This window comes from Diabrotica virgifera, chromosome 6 (assembly GCF_917563875.1).
Source record: "Diabrotica virgifera virgifera chromosome 6, PGI_DIABVI_V3a".
NCBI lineage: Eukaryota > Metazoa > Arthropoda > Insecta > Coleoptera > Chrysomelidae > Diabrotica > Diabrotica virgifera.
The window spans coordinates 242318300-242338032 of record NC_065448.1 but is presented as its reverse complement, the minus strand read 5'-3'; the positions used below and the strand labels follow the sequence as shown (position 1 = coordinate 242338032).

At 34.1% G+C, this 19733-nt stretch overlaps 1 protein-coding gene across 1 annotated transcript in view; it reads left to right on the top strand.

Moving 5' to 3' along the window:
- The window catches only part of LOC126886334 (uncharacterized), a 121017-nt gene extending 101284 nt beyond the window's left edge, over positions 1–19733 (top strand). Inside the window, exons 24-29 of the mRNA XM_050653205.1 lie at positions 410–662; positions 1166–1330; positions 1537–1665; positions 9806–10127; positions 15142–15374; positions 19442–19733. Coding sequence (XP_050509162.1) covers positions 410–662; positions 1166–1330; positions 1537–1665; positions 9806–10127; positions 15142–15374; positions 19442–19663 — 1324 coding nt within the window. The 3' untranslated portion in view covers positions 19664–19733. The remainder of the gene's footprint in view (positions 1–409; positions 663–1165; positions 1331–1536; positions 1666–9805; positions 10128–15141; positions 15375–19441) is intronic.

Below are 19733 nucleotides of genomic sequence, written 5' to 3'. Positions count from 1 at the left end.
TAACTTTTCCGTGAATTAGTATTTTCTTTACTTTCCTCTCTGATACATATAATCTGTTTAAAATATTTTGCTTTCTCGGCTATTTTATTATTAAATTTGTATCTCTCTCTTTTGTCGTTTCCCCATTACTGAGGATCGTGATTTCTTGCAATATTCCTAACAATTTTTTCCATTGGTATCTATCTTCAGCTGCTCTAAGAGCTTCGCAAAATGAGTTTCCAGCTGAATTTTTAATTTGTTCAGACCATCTAGTTGGTGATCGTCCTCTAGGTCTTCCCCCCGGAACGTTTCAGAAACAATCGATCTCTCCTTAGCTTTTCTTCGCTTTAGCTTTTGCTATTGCTACTTTCGGCGACCGTAAGTTTTGAAGTTTATAGTTTTATCTTCTAACATATTGTGCATCTTTCAGGTATAACTTCGAACGTCTCTGTAATTCACTCTCTCGTGTTGAACGATTTATTAACTGGAGAAAACCTATCCCTGAAGCATACTTTCCAAAACTGGATAGTTTAGTGGCAAGCAGAGGTTGGCCTTCTCGAGTGGCTAATCAGTCCTGGTCTAATCTTCGACGAGAAACTGATCAAGTAACTCAAGATATTGATGACCTTGAAAGATGGAGAGACCGTATTTTTGAGGTCATTCACAATGGACGAGCGAGAAGGGTAAATATATATTATTAGTTCAAATATACAGGGTGTCCAGAAATTCTCCTGACAAACGTAGACCGAAGATTCCTCAGAAAATTTTAAGACAATTTAAACCGATTCACCTAGTCCAAAAATGGGAGCTAAGGGAGCTAGAGCTCTTTGAAGATAGCGTCTTGCAAATAGTTTTTTAAATTCATATATTCAGAAAAACGAAAACTGGTACTTCTATTTATCTTCCAGAGATAAATCGATTCCATCAGTTGCGAATTTTTCATACCGGCCATAGGCGTACGTTTTGGGTAGGTCAACGGTTCTTTTATCGCCTAACTTTTTTTTCTTTACTTTTTAAGTATTTTTAACACTAAATTATTAAACTGTGAGGTATTTTCCATTTTCGGACTAGGTGGATTGATTTAAATTGTCTGTGGAAATCTGAGGAATCTCTAGTCTTCGTTTGTCGGGAGAGTTTGGGACACCCTGCATAATTTGATATTCGTATTATTTTGAATATATTTTAGGCCGATGGAACTTTTGTTCAACTTACCGAAAATGAAGGAATTGATATATTGGGAAATATTATTGAGTCTAGTATTCTGTCTCCAGATAGAGACTTTTATGGAGATTTGCATAATATGGGACATGTTTTTACATCTTATGTTCATGACCCTGATCATAGGCATCTTGTAAGTATGTAATTTTAATCTACATATCGTGTTTGAAATGATTTGGCACAATGTTTGTTCTTAACTCAAAAGAAATCTAGATTTTATTGTGCCTTTTATTCCTATTTAGTCTCTTTTTACAAATATTATTTTGCTTATTTTACAAAACAAAAAGTTATTTTTTATCTTTAAATATTATTTTTTTTTATTTGACAATTTATCGTTAGGAGTCTTTTGGTGTAATGGGCGACACTGCTACAACCATGCGTGATCCCATGTTCTATAGATGGCACGGGTATATTGACGATGTATTCCAGCAGTTCAAATCCACACTACCAAGATATACTGTGCAACAGGTAAAGAAAATAATTTATGTATGGTATGTTAAACAGTAAATGGTTAAGTTCAATTAGTTACCACTATAAACAGCCCGGATTAACCGATAATAGTATAAAAGGCCCGGTTTCAGGTAAAATTTATTTTAGGCTTTATTATGGGAGTACCGTCTAGTCAGTGTTAATTGCAAAAGACCAACTCTGTCTACCTCGGTGGCTTATAGCTCCGGGTGGGTCTTAACAATGGGCCAGGTCAGATAAATTTAATAATATTTACGACCGCACTAATTAAATTCAAACCATTTACTGTTGAACAAACCATACAAATCATATTAAACAAATTTTTGCATATATTAGGGGATTTAAACAATTAACGCCTGTTCCTTTTTCCTCAACATTTACATCTTTTTGATGGGTTCCATATAAATACTCTACTAAGCCATCTACTTTCTGCCACCTTTCCATCCGTAGATATCCAAACCAAATAAGATTCTTCATTTGTCTTCTATCAATTAAAATGTATTTAATCTTTAACGGCATTTTATCTCTAATAGCCTCGTTGGTAATTTACGCCCCTTGATATTTTGACGCTTCTTCGAAGATAGTCCATCTCTACTGCATCTAACTTTCTTTTTCCTTCAGTATTTAAGGTCCTCACTTCACTTCCATACGTTACTAGTGTTCACAAATGCTCTTCCAATCCTAATCCTTGTTTTATATATTATTATCTATCCGTCCCACAATACTGAATTAAAACCCACAATACTAATTTCCTTTTGACCTAGCCCATTTTTTGTCCAAATTATTTCTAGGTAATTAAACACTAAATATTCTGGTGGTTGAGTTGAGTTCTTACTCTTTACATGCTCTGTATAGTCTTCTCGGCATAAATTCCAGATCAGAAATGTCCTGTGCAACAAAAGTTTGGTCATCTGCGAAGTTAATAGGTACTAGTTAAGTAGCCGTCACCCACTGGTATCTTCATACCGACAAAGCTGCGTCTCCACTGCTATAAAAAATTTTCTAAATACCTAAAGACTATATTATAGAAGAGATTAGATTCATCCCTGCCTTTACCGTTAGTTAGAAATAGGTATAACTTCTGATAACTAGACTTGCAAATATGCAAATTGCATATTTTGCATATTATGCATAAAATATGCAAAAATGTCAAACTTTGCAAATTTCTATAAAAGTGTGCATAAAGTGCATATAACATAAAATTTTAGGTGTAATATTCATTGTCTTATATTTAATGTTCTTGAAATAATATACTTTTTAATATTTTAGTATTTTACTTTATGTCACATGTTAAAGTTACATGTCCCTCAAGAGAGGGTTATGTTGCCGTTACCTGAAGTTGGCCATGGTGGTTGTCATAGTCTTAGAACATAAATAAGTTCTAAGGACATATGAGACATCTCCCCCTTTACATTTCTTAAAAAAAAACTAACAAAAACAACTATTCTGACTATACTCTAGGAATACATCTACAAAATATTATGTCTAACTTATAACTAATCTTTATACCTAGCTGGTTTAACAACAGCTCTACCAGACCTTGTTGTAACTGTCTCACTATTACCTAAATTCAAGTTACTATTACAATTTGAGTTACTAGCTACAATTTTGGTTGAAACAGTTGGTTCGTTTGAACAAATCTCAGGTTTAAAGTTATTAATATTTAACTTTGTTTGTGAGGAGCTAGGTTCAGACCTAATGAATGGAAACATATTATCTTCTTTCTGAATGGGAGGACATTCATTTGGTGATTGTCTTAAAAATGAAGTATTTCGTCTCTTTACTCTGCCAAAGTTATCCCGAACCATACATGACCTAGGAGTATCACATTTCCCTACTATTTCCCCTGGTGTCCAACGTTTTTCTTTTTCTAACCTGATTATTACACTATCACCTACCTTAAACTCTGACCTACCTTTCGAATTTTGATCGTAATGAATCTTATCCCTGTTCCTTTTTTCGGTTAGTTTCTGTGATTCATTATTCAAGGATGGTTCCAAATGTTTACCTGAAAGGGGAAGGACACTACGCAACTGTTTCTTAAAAATCAATTCTGCAGGTGAAATATTGCACCCTGCTAAAGGAGTATTCCTATATTCTAGTAACGCCTTAAAAACGTCTGTATTTGCTTCTAGACTTTTTCTCAAAATATTTTTACATATACCTACTGCCCTTTCTGCAAGACCATTAGATTTTGGATATAGCGGACTTGATGTTTGAATTTTAAATTCCCAGTCTTTAGCAAAACTGTGACATTCGGCACTGTTAAATGGCATATTGTCAGCAATCAACATCATAGGTATACCAAAAGTTGAAAATATCTGTTTTAATTTATTAATCACATCACCAGAGGTTTTTGACTCTAACTTTTTTAGCTCAATCCAATTCGTGTAGTAATCCACTAGTACCAAATAATCTATACCACCAAAAGTTAAAATATCACATCCAACTTTATAAAAAGGTATGTTAGGCCTATCATGTGGAATTAAAGGTTCTTTTGTTGGTTTACGTGAAAATTTTAGACAAGTATTACATTTTGAAATATAATTTTCAATATCTGAGGTCATACCTAACCAGTAGAAAATTTTCCTGGCTCTTGACTTAGTTTTTTCCATTCCCAAGTGTGCAATATGTAATTTAGAGAGCATAAGGCTTTGTAAACTTTTGGGAACCACTAGTCTGTCATCATAAAATATTAAGTTATTTTTTTCATATAAATCATTTTGAATTTTAAAAAATGTTTTTAATTCAGAATTAAAATTTTGAGAATTTTGTGGCCAGCCATTGCTTAGAAAGTTTTTAACTGAAGACAAATTTGGGTCATTTTTAGTCGCAATCTGTAATTCTTTTAATCTCTCTTCAGATATGGGCAAATCTATCTCAAGAGAATGCACTGTTACCAACATTTCTGTATCAACTTTACTCTTGGTTTGTATGAATGACCTAGAGAGTAAGTCTGCTATATACATATATCTCCCAGGTAAATACTGTACCTCCAAATCATAGTTAAGCAGTTTTAATTTTAAACGTTGCAGTCTACCACTAACTTTATAAAAATCTTTTTTACAAATTGAGATCAATGGTAAATGATCAGTTTTTATTACAATTTTTCTACCATATACATAGTTATGAAACTTAGACAGTGAAAAACAAATTGACAGAAGCTCTTTATCTATTTGTGGATATCGACTTTCTGTTTCAGTTAAACTGCGTGAGCAAAAGGCAACTGGCTGTCCCTGTTGTAAAAGGCACCCACCAATTCCAAATTGACTCGCATCAGACTGTATTTCAATAGGCAAATTTGCATCAAAAATTTTTAAATTAGGAATTTTAGTAATTAAGCATTTTACATCATTCAAGGCTGTTTTATGTTCTGTAGTCCAAGACCAAGGTATATTAACTTTAGTTATCTCTCTTAAAGGAGTTAACAACTGAGACAAATTTGGAATGTATTTAGTTAGGTAATTAATCATACCAATTATTCTTAATAACTCTTTTTTATTAGTCGGATCTTGTATTTTTAAGACGGCTTCAACATAGGAAGGATCTGGTTTTACCCCTTCTCTTGAAAATATTTGACCTACATATTTTACTTCCCTTACTTTATATTGAATTTTATTTTTGTTAAATTTTACTCCAAATTTCTTTGCTCTTTGCAACACTTTTGACAAAATTAAATCATGTGTTTCCTCATCAGATGCTGGAATAATAAGATCATCAAAATATATCCCAATATTTAAATCTCCAAAAATCTTTTCATTTATACGTTGAAATACTTGTGGACTAATATTTAAACCAAATGCTAACCTCTTAAAACAAAATTTTCCAAAAGGTGTGATAAAAGCAGTGTAATTCATACTTTCCTTGTCAAGAGGGACATGATAAAAACCCTCTTTCAAGTCTAATACTGTAAATATTGACTTACCTTGTAACTTCAATGACAACTTATCCACAGTGGGTATAGGAAATTGCTCGGTACATATGTTGTTATTTAAATGCATTGGATCTAAGCAAATTCTAAGACTTTTATTAGGCTTCTCAACAATTACAATGTTGTTAACCCACTCCGTTGGTTCATCCAACCTACAAATTATGTCTCTACGTTCTAAGTCTTCTAATGTATTTTTTAACAATGGTTTTACTGTATCTGGAACTCTACGACAAGAACTTATATATGGTTTATAATCATTTTTAAGCATTATTTTATACTGAAAAGGAACTTTGCCTGTCCCTTCAAAAACTTCAATATTATTTTTGACAAAATTTTCCTTGTCATCACACTGCGATTTTAGAGAATCAATTTTTTGTACTAAATTTAGTTTTACACAGGCGTTCAGACCCAAAATAGGCACCGACGCCTCCTCAACCAACAAGAATTTTATATTATAGAAAGCACTTTTTATTAAACATTTTATTATGATGCTCCCAACTGTTTTAACCTTATTATTGCCATATGACACAATCGTTACACTAGACTTGTCAATTTTATTTTTGTTTAGATTTAATTTATTAAATAAACTGAGAGGCATGCAGTTACAACTAGCCCCAGTATCTAATTTTAGCGATACTACCTGATTGTTAATCTGCGCTTGTACATACCAAGCCTTATTATTATTATTATCAACTGAATCTATTGTTAAATAATCAATGCAAAGTGAAACATCTTCATCTGAACTCTCGTTATCAACCTCATGTACATTTTTTCTTAAAGGATTATTATTTTTATAACCAAAACTTTTACTATGATACCTACTATTAGATTGACCTGCCTGATCTGATCCTACCTGTCTTTTATTAAATTTACAACCTACTGCATAATGATTAAGTTTTCCACAATTTTGACAGTTTTTACCATATGCTGGACAGTTCATTTTACCATGGGTTGTTCCACACTTGAAACATTTGTACACATCATCACCCTGTCTGTTACTACTGCGTCCCATTGATTTCTTGTTACTATATCTTACAAAATCCACTTCCATGTCATTTCTTATTTCTTTTACTTGAATTGAACTTATTTCAGCGGCTCTGCAATATTCTTCTGCCTTTTTTAAAGTTAGATTAGTTTCACGAAGGAATCTTTCTTGTAAGGACAAGTCTCTTATGCCACTTACAATCTTATCTCTTATTAAGGAATCCTCCAGGTCCCCAAAGTTGCAAGGAGATGCAAGGGTCTTTATATCGGTGATGTAATGGTCAAAACTCTCACCTTCTTGCTGCACTCTCGTGAAAAACTTGTATCTATCATAAGTCTCGTTCCTCATTAGCTTACAATGATTTTGAAAGGCCCCAACAACTTTAGTAAATATTTTTTGGTCTTCATTTGACAACTTAAATGTCTCGAACTTTTTCTGGGCTTCTTCACCAGCAAGGTTGAGTAATATTGCTACTTTGATTTCATCATCTTTTTCGCTCAAACCGGTCGCCTTCAAATAAATGTCCAAGCTTCTTAAAAAATTATCCAAATTCACGTGGACGTTCCGGTCGAACACCAGGTTTTTCGGCGGCTTGAAGTTTCCCTCCATATTAAGATTTTTATCTATCTGAATTTTTAATAACCTGACACCATGTCTTATATTTAATGTTCTTGAAATAATATACTTTTTAATATTTTAGTATTTTACTTTATGTCACATGTTAAAGTTACATGTCCCTCAAGAGAGGGTTATGTTGCCGTTACCTGAAGTTGGCCATGGTGGTTGTCATAGTCTTAGAACATAAATAAGTTCTAAGGACATATGAGACATTCATTAAATAAATCAAAAGCTTGGAAATCCGAATATTTAATTTTGTTTCAATATCTCTAGATATTTATTGTAGTTTTGTCCTTGAATAAGGGTTCCAAAATCTGCTAGTTTATACCTCTAGGTAAAAACTTTTATTGGGATGGTCAGTTTTAGAAATCAATTATGATGTAAAATTTTAACCGGTAACACCTGTCTTTGTAATAATATTGTGAATTGCAATTTGAAACTACCGCAAATAAACACTGCTTCAAACTTGGATAAAACCTACATCTACGGATACGGATAAAGTTTACTGCGCAATTTTTGGTAAAACTGGAAGTACTACATAATTGTGTGTTATATTATTTTATACGAGAATATTTTCTAATATGTGCTGACACAAGGCAAGTTCGCAATAAATCGATATATTTTTTATTTTCTAAGGCATTTTTTAAATTTATTGTGATGAAAAAATAGGATCTAAAAAATTCAAATCATTCAATAATGTACTGAAAAGTCATAACATTCAATAACCTTTAGTTGTGTGCTTAGATTTAGGCTCGTAGTATTTTTCTTATATAAACAAACAAATTGGTATCTTAATTTTATTTATTGCCACCCTAAATCAACCATGAAGTTCTTCTTTATCCTGGACTGCGTTTGACTACGTCAGAAATAATCCAGCTATCTCTTCTTGATGCTTTTTATAATAACAGTAGTCTTGCGGGGACATTCTAGTATTGTGATGTTTCGAATCTTCTCCATCCAATAAACTCTTAAAATTCTTCTATTGCACCACATTTCGAGAGCCTCAAAGCGATTTAAATCGATTTTATTCACAGTCCAAGACTCGACACCATACAGTAAGACCGAGAACACGTAGCAGCGAAGTAGTCGGATCCTTAATGCCAATGTTAGTTCTCTGTTACATAATACTTTGGACATCGTTCTAAAAGCGGCTCTTATTCGGGGGATTGTATTAAATGATCAAATTACCATAACATAGCACCAGCAATTAATATTTTTCTCTGGTCTCTGGCATTGAATTGAATAGATGGCAATAAACAGATTTATTGTGGGACATTTTCATTTATGTTCCAAAGATTTTAATAATTTTCGATTCCAAGGAATCCTGCCATATTTATGTTTCAATTATTCAGTTATCAACAGGACACAAAATTCACTATTTATGTTCAATCGTAATGTCTTTCTTAAGAACAGTGTCAGTAGACACCAGGTGAGGTCCCAAGGAGGGGGCAATTGACTCCATTGACCCCCCCTTGGATCCGCGCCTGTTGTGTGTTATATTATTTTATATGATAATATTTTCTAATGTGTGCTGACACAAGGCAAGTTCGCAATAAATCGACATATTTTTTATTTTCTCAGGCATTTTTTTAATTTTTTGTGATGAAAAAATAGGATCTAAAAAAATCAAATAATTCAATAATGTACTGAAAAGTCGCTTAACATTGTTTTTTCGTACAATAACCTTTAGTTGTGTGCTTAGATTTAGGCTCGTAGTATTTTTTCTTAGATAAACAAACAAAAACCAAGAATCTCGTGTACATATTTAGAGGACCTCCTGCTTTCACAGTCATATTATCTTGATATTTTCAAGATTCCTGATTTTAATTTTTATGAAAATAGTTACCAGGTCCTTTCTGAAGTACTAAGTTCAAGTAGGTACTAGGTGGGACACTCTTAGGAACCATTTAATATGAAAGCAAAGATTACCGTAAATTTGAAAAATGCCCCAGTAACATCGGTTGATATAGAAAGAAGTTTTTTTATTTAAAAAATATATTGTAATATGTACCTACTCAGAAGCCATAAGTTTTTGTTAAAAAAATTTAAACAGCATTTAATCATTTAGTGTTAGCACAATTCGAAGTAATATCATTTATTTGTTAAAATACTTAAATAGTTAAATAACTAAGTTTAGTTTGCAAAATAAATAAAAAATATTAATTACTATAAATTATGAAGATATTTTAAATATTTTTGTAAATAAAACGGATAATACTTTCTGAGTTGTTTAAATATAGTTATATTTTTTTTTATTTTTATATGCATATTTTCTAGATAAACATGCATAATTTACTGCGTATTTATGCGCATATTTCATATGTTTTTATTTGCATATTTGCCTAAGTCTACTGATAACATATTATCCAACACGAATATAGGTCTTGTTGTTAGTTATTATTATGCTGAAGCTACTTTATCGATACGATTTACTATGTTATTTAAGAATAAGCCATAATTTGAGTTTGAAACTCATTTTATTTGACGTTTCGATGTCCACTTCGGAATTCGTTATAAAAATACATACTATTTTGATAACTACGTGTAACTTTGATGATAGACAGATAAAATTTTACTTTAAACTAATATTTTTTATTTATTACTAGTTAATATATGACGGAGTCACAGTTAATAGTGCTACTGTCGAATCAGCAGGCGATCGCAATATTCTCAATACTTTCTGGCAGCAATCGGATGTAGATCTTTCTAGAGGAATGGACTTCCAACCTAGTGGAGCCGTTTTTGTACGATTTACACATCTTAACCATCAGCCATTTAATTACCGTATCAACGTTACCAATACAGGAGCTCCCAGACAAGGCACTTGTAGAATATTCCTGGCACCAAAATTCGATGAGAGGGGAAACCCATGGTTACTTAGAGATCAAAAGCATATGTTCATTGAAATGGATAGATTTAGAGTTAACTGTAAGTACAAGAAAATTTATGTACCCCTTCTTTAGCTTTTGTTTAAGAGTGGACTTCCTTCAACATCACTGGCTCAACAACTCTGGATCTTGGAATATTCCAAGATACTTCTCTACAGGCACTTCTCATGTTATATCACTTCTCTATTGGTTCGATGTGTCTCAGCTTCATTCTTCAGCCTCTTGTTCTTGTTCCTATTGACACTTGTTTGCTTATTTTGCTTGATATTTCGTCCTCTTTTTTCCTCTACGTATTTCGTGACAGCAAGAGAAATCTGTGTTAGGAATTTTCAAGGCAGCTTAAAGCTAAAAAAGTAGGCTTGGATGATATAAAACAAATTGGATTTAATGGAACAACGGCGATTAGCGAAAATCAACGAAACACGTTATAACAGCATACAAAAAGAAGAAGCAAAGAGTCATGACAGCTAGACAGCTACATCTAGCCAAACAGTGTCATGACATTGAAGAACTTGAAAACAGATACGAAACGTTTAACATGTCGCACACGTTTAACATTAATATTGTTTAATAATGTCTTATATTAAATTTTGAGTTATAATACTCTTTCATTATGTTAGACTACCCATTACCATTACAGATTCATAAAAAACAAAAAATGGTAATTTTTGAGTTGTGATAGTCTTGCATTGATGGTACGATGTATAAAAAGTGAAAGAAGCGGCTGGTATATTCAATAAGAAACAAACTGCATTGCTACATGATGAACATGGTAAAGTAATATTTGAAGTAGAAGACAAACTTAAAGAATTGGAAAATTACGTTACGAACCTATTCGAAGACGATAGGAGTAGTTCTCCTCCGGATATTACCTACTAACTGCGACGGACTCTTAACAACACGCTCTGAGGTAATAAAAGCCATACAATCATCAAAAGATGGCATAGCGACAGGTCCTGATGAAATTCCAACTGAAATAAATACAAGCTTATTTAATGATAGAAATATTTTAACTTCGTTTTTCAGTACGATTTATACCAGCGGACAACTACCTAATGGTTGGTCCAATTCATTGTTCATAGCTCTACCTAAGAAGACAACAGCAAAAATCTGTGCTGATTATAGAACCATCAGTTTGTTAAACCATTTATTGAAAATGTTTCTATATGTAATACATGGTCGTATCTACAAGAAATGCGAGGAATACCTAAGTGACACACAGTTTGCTTTCCGTAACGGGTTTGGAACGAGAGAGGTATTGTTTGGGATGAATATTCTTGCTCAAAGATGTCGAGATACATCTGTAGACATACGCTGTCGTTTTATTGGTCCTGAACTGTAAATAAAATCGATCTAAATCGCCTTGAGGCTTTTAAAACGTGGTGTTATAGAAGAATATTAAAAGTTTCTTGGGTAGAGGAGACTCGAAACTTCACAATACTAGAACGTCTCAGCAAGACTACTGAGATTATAAAAAGCATCAAGCAGAGAAAGCTGGAACATTTTGGACATGTAATGAGAGGTCCCAAGTATAGGTTGCTGTAAAATATTATGCAAGGAAAAATAGCAGGCAAACGCAGTCTACGACGAAGGAGAACCTCATGGTTGAAGAACTTAAGATATTGGTATTGTCTTGATACAAGCATGCTATTTAGGGCGACAGTGAATAAAATTAAGATAGCTATGATGGTAACCAACGTTCTGAAAGGACATGGTACATGAAGAAAAAGTATCATCAGCCATTTAATTATCGTATCAACGTGACTAATGTAGGAGCTCCCAGACAAGGCACTTGTAGAATATTCCTGGCACCCAAATTCGACGAGAGGGGAAATCCATGGTTATTCAGAGATCAAAAGCATATCTTCATTGAAATGGATAGACTTAGAGTTAACTGTAAGTACAAGAAAAATCCTGGACTCGGTGTTTATTTTTGGTTTAAGATTGAACTTCCTTCATTAACACTGGTTTGACAATCCTTTTTGGGTCTTGGTCTGTTTCAGGATACTTTCCATTTTGATCTCTATCGTGCTTTTTTCTAAAAAATTTTTAAGGCTGCTATATAATTTTCTATTTGTTCGACGTATCTCAGCTTCGGATTTCTACTTGTTATTTTCCATGTTGACACTTTTTTGCTTATTTTGTTTGCTATTTCTCCTTCTTCCAGATTTTTTCCACATGTCTCATCCAACGCAACCGTCCAATGAATAGTATGATATCCGGGATCTGGTGTGACGATCACTCTTCCCACAACTCATGTATGTTTTCATGTATTTTAGGCTGTTTTCTAGTTTGATTCTCTATTTTGCTTTATATCTTTGAGTCCTTCTACATTACATAGTTCATGTTTATAAACTCTTTCCTTTTTGATGTTCAAGGTAGTGATCAGAATCCACATTTGCCCCTATTCTGGACGTTTATTATTTTCGATTCTTTTACTTTCGATGTCTTCAATCTACAATGACATCCAATTGCACTACAGTCCAAACCGGGCCTTGACCTTCTTCAGCAAGCTTCTCCAATCATCTCGATTTAATTTTTTTTTCTTTTTCATGAACGCGGTTTTATAAGGTTTTCCCATTTACTTCGTCTTCCCATCTCTTTTTTGGTCTTCCAATAGGTCTTTTTTCTTGTATTCTTGCATTTAGCAATTTTCTATTCTCATGCATGCGGACCACGTGCCTGGCCACCATAATCTCTGCAGTTTAGTGTATTGTGCTAGTGTTGGTTTGCTTATATTGTTCCTATATTCATTTATCATATCTAATTCGCCAAACTTATTGGGCCCAGTATCCTAGGTAATATAGTTTTTTTCAAGCACGTCTAATGCATTGACAAGATCATTACTACAATGACATGATCCATCTTATTTGCTGTAAGTCTGTTTGGTGATTTCCAAGTGCCTTTGTGTATATATTTTCGAGCGAGGTATGTGCTGGCAATCATCTTGTTAAGTGATCTTGCTAAGTGTAGCAAGATTATTACCTAATGCACCTATTAACCTATTACCACGATCATTTGATTGCTCGTTGAGACTGTGCTTACCTATTGTGGATTGTGATTGCTGTTATCTTCCAACTTTGCATTTGGGTCTCCATAGATTATTTTTATATCATTTTTTAAACATCTTCCATAGGTTTATATTTCCGGGGTTTCGCCACATGGAGATGAGAGCCGGAATTAAAGAGAGGCTAGTGATACTAAGTAGATAGCGTCATATTTTTTGCATCACTACCCCATTTGAACCTCAAACCATTGATATTAGTTGCAACATAATGTAGCTCCTTATTAGTGTAGGATTGGCTGTACTAATTTGATATTTTTTTATTTAAAAATGAATAACCATTTTCAATTTCGTTGCAAAACGAAAATACAGCCGAACCATATTCTAGTCCAATCAGAGAGTGCTGCAAGCACCTCTACCGGTTTCGAAACTTATTAGTCTCTCATCAGGAGGCACATATGCTGCCTACTGCTCTCCCTGATCCAACCAAAACAAACCCCAGCGTGCAGTCCCGAATTACAACGAACGAAATGTCATAGATGCCCTAGCGGCAACTGCTACCAAAAAGACTAAGTTTTCACTCTAATGGCATATAAAACAACATAATGCTATTCTACATCCCACCAGAATGAAAACAAAGGGAACCTTCTCTGGTTACACCTCCGAGGCTTCTACAATTTGCAAGCCATACGGATGCTGAGACTAAGGAAGATGAGGGAATTCTACAATTTACAATTCATGTCCCATCTGCTCAGCGCGGTAAAGTTCCAACGAGAATGGTTCCCTTCATACTCCACACAGAGTAAATGTAAATCAAAAATGAATAACCATTTTAAATTTCATTGCAAAACGAAAATACAGCCGAACCAATCATCAGGGAGAGCAGCATATGTGCCTCCTGATGAGAGACTAATAAGTTTCGAAACCGGTAGAGGTGCTTGCAGCACTCTCTGATTGGACTAGAATATGGTTCGGCTGTATTTTCGTTTTGCAACGAAACTGAAAATGGTTATTCATTTTCGATTTACATTTACTCTGTGTGGAGTATGAAGGGAACCATTCTCGTTGGAACTTTACCGCGCTGAGTAGATGGGACGTGAATTGTAAATTGTAGAATTCCCTCATCTTCCTTAGTCTCAGCATCCGTATGGCTTGCAAATTGTAGAAGCCTCGGAGGTGTAACCAGAGAAGGTTCCCATTTTTTTCATTCTGGTGGGATGTAGAATAGCATTATGTTGTTTTATATGCCATTAGAGTGAAAACTAAGTCATTTTTTTATTTCTTTACAATTAGCCTTGATTCTTCTTCTTATGGTGCCTGTCCATTCTGAACTTTGGCGATCATTCTGGCTATGATGATTTTGTTGGTTGCTATACGGAATAGTTGTGTTGAATTCTTTCTATACCATGCTCCCAGGTTAGCAAGCCAGGATATTGTCCTTCGTCCTGGGCCCTTTTCCTTAAATTTTACCTTGCAAAATGCATTGGAGTAGCTCGTATCTGCCTTGATTTCTCATAATATGTCCCAAGTACTGCAGCTTACGGCCCTTCACGGTATTGACCAAATCTGCGGTTGTGTTCATCCTCCGTAGCACTTCTTCATTAGTGAATTTGTCTGTCCATGGTATCTTCAGGATCCTTCTCAACAACCATGGCGCAAAAGCCTGAAGTCTTTATAGAGTTTCCTAATGTCCACGTTTCAACTTCGTATAGAAGCTCTGAGTACACGTAACATTTAAGGAGCCTTATTTTGTTTTTATCGTGAGGTCATGGTATGGCTCTTGAACACAGAGTTCATAGTCAAGAATGCATTTTTTGCCTTTCCGATGTGACATCTAATCTCTTGGATATTGTCCCACGACTCATTGATTATAGTTCCCAAGTAGTTGTATTGTGCGACACGTTCAATTCTCATTTGGTCCACATACAGATTTGCTCCAGTTGATAATCACTAATCACATTTAAGTGTAATGCATATAGGTATGATCGTTCTATTTTTAATGTTCTTCCGTCTGCCCACTTTATCTGTACTAAATACTTTTCTCTTTCAGTACAACAGGGACAAAACACCATTACTCGAGCTTCGACCGAGTCTACCGTTACTATTCCATTTGCAAGAACCTTCCGTAATTTGGACACCAACAGACCTGAAGGAGGTGATGGTCTCGAGCAGTTCAACTTCTGCGGTTGTGGTTGGCCCCAACATATGTTGGTACCAATGGGTAATAGCCTTGGATTTAGATGTGAACTATTTGTAATGATTTCTAACTACGATGATGACAGGGTAAGTCCTAAAATCTTTTAAAAGTACACCGCACACACCTTACCGCTCAAATGCAATAAAATTTACATGAGTAGATTCGTCTCGAAATTACAACCATTTTATATCATTGCACCAACTCTGAATTTTTATTAATAACGGCGTAAATTGTAATTAAAATTTATAGAAATCACAATTTTGAAATCCATAAAACTGCCCTATTCATAAATACTATTAGTCTAAAATATATTATCGCTATTGAAAACAGCTTAACGCAGCGTGAGCTTGACTCTTATTTATTATCTATAAGACAAGATACCTTAATAGGTACCTGCAGAAAGATTTATGAAGTGCCCTTTTGAACTAATAGTCTAGTCGCAACATAGGAGGTCCCGTGGGCACTTTTAGCTCGCCGCGATTTGATGGTGGTATTATAGGTTTTTTGGGTCGCTGAATCCAATGAAAGTGGTCTGGAAGCCCAAGTATGGTGCATTTAATTATTATTAACAAATTATGGTAAAATTAGGTGTTTTTCAGGAATTATTAGAAGCCCTGTAAACGAATTGATAGTGTGAAGGTCTTCTCTGGTGTATTTTTGGTCGCTGAATCGAATGCGACTGGTCGCGATTACTCAAAATGTGTTCTTATTTTGTTAATAACAAAATAATTGTTTATTCGCCGAAAAGCTCGAAATGCGTTATCTACAGCAAGTTTGTAGTTTTTTTCATAGTATTTTTATACGCTAAATCTATTGTCACTAGTCGTGATAGCTTAAACCACGTTCCGACTTTGTTGTTAATAAAGTATTGCAAAAATAATGGTTTATACCTATAACATTGGTCAACAAAAGAAAAAAAATTGTTTGTTTCCTGTGATTTTTTTTATGTTTCTATCTCAAATTGGCGCAGATTTTTTAAATGCGGCAATTATTTTTCTCTAACAGCTTTTGTTTTTAAGTTATAGCTAACTACCCTCATTAATTATTTTTACTTAGATTTTTGTTATTTATTGGTCACTAAAACAAATTTTGTCGTCGTTTTAGATATTCGTTTAAGATTTTAAATATTATTTGGGTTGCCTCTGCGCACAACCGTTTTTGTCACCAGCACAGCGTGGATTGGCAACACTGTTAGTTACTATTAGTATCAAAAAAGTGTGCGTAGAGTCCGGCGTCATTATTGTTGTTAATTTTGTAATAGTCTTGTCCTGCATGTGTTTGTTTTTCCGACTACCGTACCCGGAAAACTTCAACAATATGGCTTCCTCTAGAAGATGTTGTCTGCTTAATCCAGACTGTTTTTGTGGTGAATATATATTTAAACAATATCGAAAACCTATATCGGACTTTGTGAAAACTGCGTACCATCAATATTTTAATATAAAATTGTGTAATCAAGACAAGCCATGGGCTCCTCATATTGTGTGCCAAAAATGTGTGATATGTCTACGGTTGTGGTCCAATGGAAAAAGAGATGCAATAATGTTCGTAACACCCATGATTTGGCGAGAACCTCGAAACCATCATGACGACGACTGCTACTTCTGCGTTGTGAAAATAAATGGAATTAACCCTGGAAATCGAAGCAAGTGGTCATATCCTAACTTACCTTCTGCTCAACGACCTCAATTAAAATCACGAGAAGTACAACCCAGCACATCTAAATCTTCTGATGATCCAAATCTCTGTGAAACCGAACGAAATACATCAAGTGAAGACTCTGATCCAGACTACAAATGTAGCCTTTCAGAGCCTCAACCATTTAATCAGAAAGAACTAAATGACTTAATAAGAGATCTGAACTTACCGAAAGAAGCTTCTGAAATTTTAGCATCTCGTTTAAAAGAAAAGAATTTGCTTACTCCGGAAACCAAAATTACATTTTATCGTACCCGAGAAAAAAATCTGTTGCCGTATTTTTCTGAAGAGAAGGATTTAGTTCTTTGTAACGATGTTGGTGGTATTTTGCAACAGATAGGTTTAAAAAAGTACCAACCTAGTGATTGGCGTCTTTTCATAGACAGCAGCAAAAGAAGTTTAAAGTGTGTTTTACTTCATAACGGTAACAAATACGGATCCATACCTATTGCACATTCGACGACTTTAAAAGAAGCATACGCAAATATTTCTAAGGTTATGGAAAAAATTAAGTATGAAGAACACAAATGGGTCATTTGTGTTGATCTTAAAATGGTTAACTTCCTTTTAGGTCAACAAGGGGGGTACACAAAGTTCCCTTGTTTCATGTGTCTCTGGGACAGTCGTGACAAACAATATCATTGGTCACAAAAAGTTTGGCCAGAGCGGGAAGAGCTGAAAGTTGGTACAAAAAATATTATAAACGTGCCTTTAGTTAGCCGAGATTAGACAACTCGTGAAAGATCCTAATTTTGTCGAATCAATGACTGAAGTCGAATCCAAAGCTTGGAATTCATTCGTTTCGGTTATCAGTAATTTCTTAGGCAATAAGAAATCCGACGACTATGTCGAGCTTGTCGAGTGTATGCTATCGAACTTGCAAGAGCTAAAGTGCAACATGAGCATAAAACTCCACTTCCTACACTCACATTTGGACAGATTTCCAAAAAATCTGGGTGATTTTAGTGAGGAGCAGGGTGAAAGATTTCATCAGGATCTTCGGACAATGGAAGAGCGATGTCAGGGAAGGTGGGACTCACACATGATGGTAAACTACTGCTGGAATTTGAAACGAGATCTACCTGAAGTTGTTCATTCAAGAAAATCATATAAAAGATCATTTGATAGTGTTCAATAAAGATTTTGTTGACTTATATATTAATTCTTTGCATTTATTTTGTCAAAATTATAAAATTGTATATTTCAAAAAGTAAAGCTGTTAGAAATCTTAAAGAATTTTTTTCATAGTCAGGCCCATAGAAATACCCAAGAAGAGAAAAAAAATTGAAGGAAACAAGTATTGTGTTAACCAGTGAATAGTACGTTTACTCACGGTTTTTGCTCTAAATTTTAAAAAAACCACCTGGAATGACATGAAATTTGGCACACACGTAGCTAACATGTCAAACAAAACTAGTGATATTGTGCCGATGTGCGTTTTTACCCTGGGGGTGAGTTTCACCCCGTTTCGCGGGTGGAAAAAGACACCTTTAAAATAAGTCCGGAATTATATAAACTGATTAATTCTAAGCAACTTTTGTTATATACAGTTTTTCCGCCAAGTCAATACTTTTCGAGTTATTTGCGAGTGAATATGTTGATTTTTCAACAAAAAAACAAAAATAAGTCGAAAAGTATTGACTTAGTGAAAAAAATGTATAGAACAAAAGTTACTTAGAATTAATCAGTTTATTCACTTCCAAACTTATTTTAAATGATTCTTTTTTCACCCCCGAAAAGGGGTGACACTCACCCCCAGGGTAAAAGCAGACATCGGCACAATATCACTTGTTTTGTTTGATATGTTAGCTACGTGTATGCCAAATTTCATGTCAATCCAAGTGGTTTTTTAAAATTTAGAGCAAAAACCGTTAGTGAACGTACTATAAACCGTTATTTTTGCAATAATTAATTTATTAATAACAAAGTCGAAACGTGGTTTAAGCTATCACGACTAGTGGCAATCGATTTAGCGTATAAAAATACTATGAAAAAGACTAAAAACTTGCTGTAGATATGGCATTTCGAGCTTTTCGGTGAATAAACAATTATTTTGTTATTAACAAAATAAGAACATATTTTGAGTAATCGCGAATAGTCGCATTTGATTCAGCGACCAAAAAAACCTATAATACCACCATCAAATCGCGGCGACCTAAAAGTGCCCACGGGAGCCCCTATGTTGCGACTAGACTATAAATCTTTTTTCTCTCCCTATTTTATGTACATACCCATTTGATTTTAGATTTATTTATATTAATTTACGCCATTAATCAAAATTCAGAGTTGGCGCAATAATATGAAATGATTGAAATTTTGAGACGAATATATTCATGTAAATTTTATTGTATTTTAGTCACATTACATTTTCCATATGGTATATGTATATGGTGTCCTTTTTGTTTTAGTTTTAATTAATAATCAAACTTTATTCGAGATTTTTTTTATTTTTTAGGTTGTTCAAGATATATCTGGAGTTTGTAACGATGCTGATGTTTTTTGCGGTGTTAAGGATAAACTGTATCCAGATCGTCGTTCAATGGGATATCCATTTGATAGACAACCGAGAGTAGGGGTAGATACTTTGCAACAATTTCTTACGCCCAATATGAGGGTTCAAGATATATCCATCAGATTCAATAACAGGAGTGTACAACCAAGACCAAACAACAAATGAGGTTATAAAATAATTAAAATCATTTATGCTTTCTTTAATTGCAGTATCTAATAAAAATTAACACAATTTA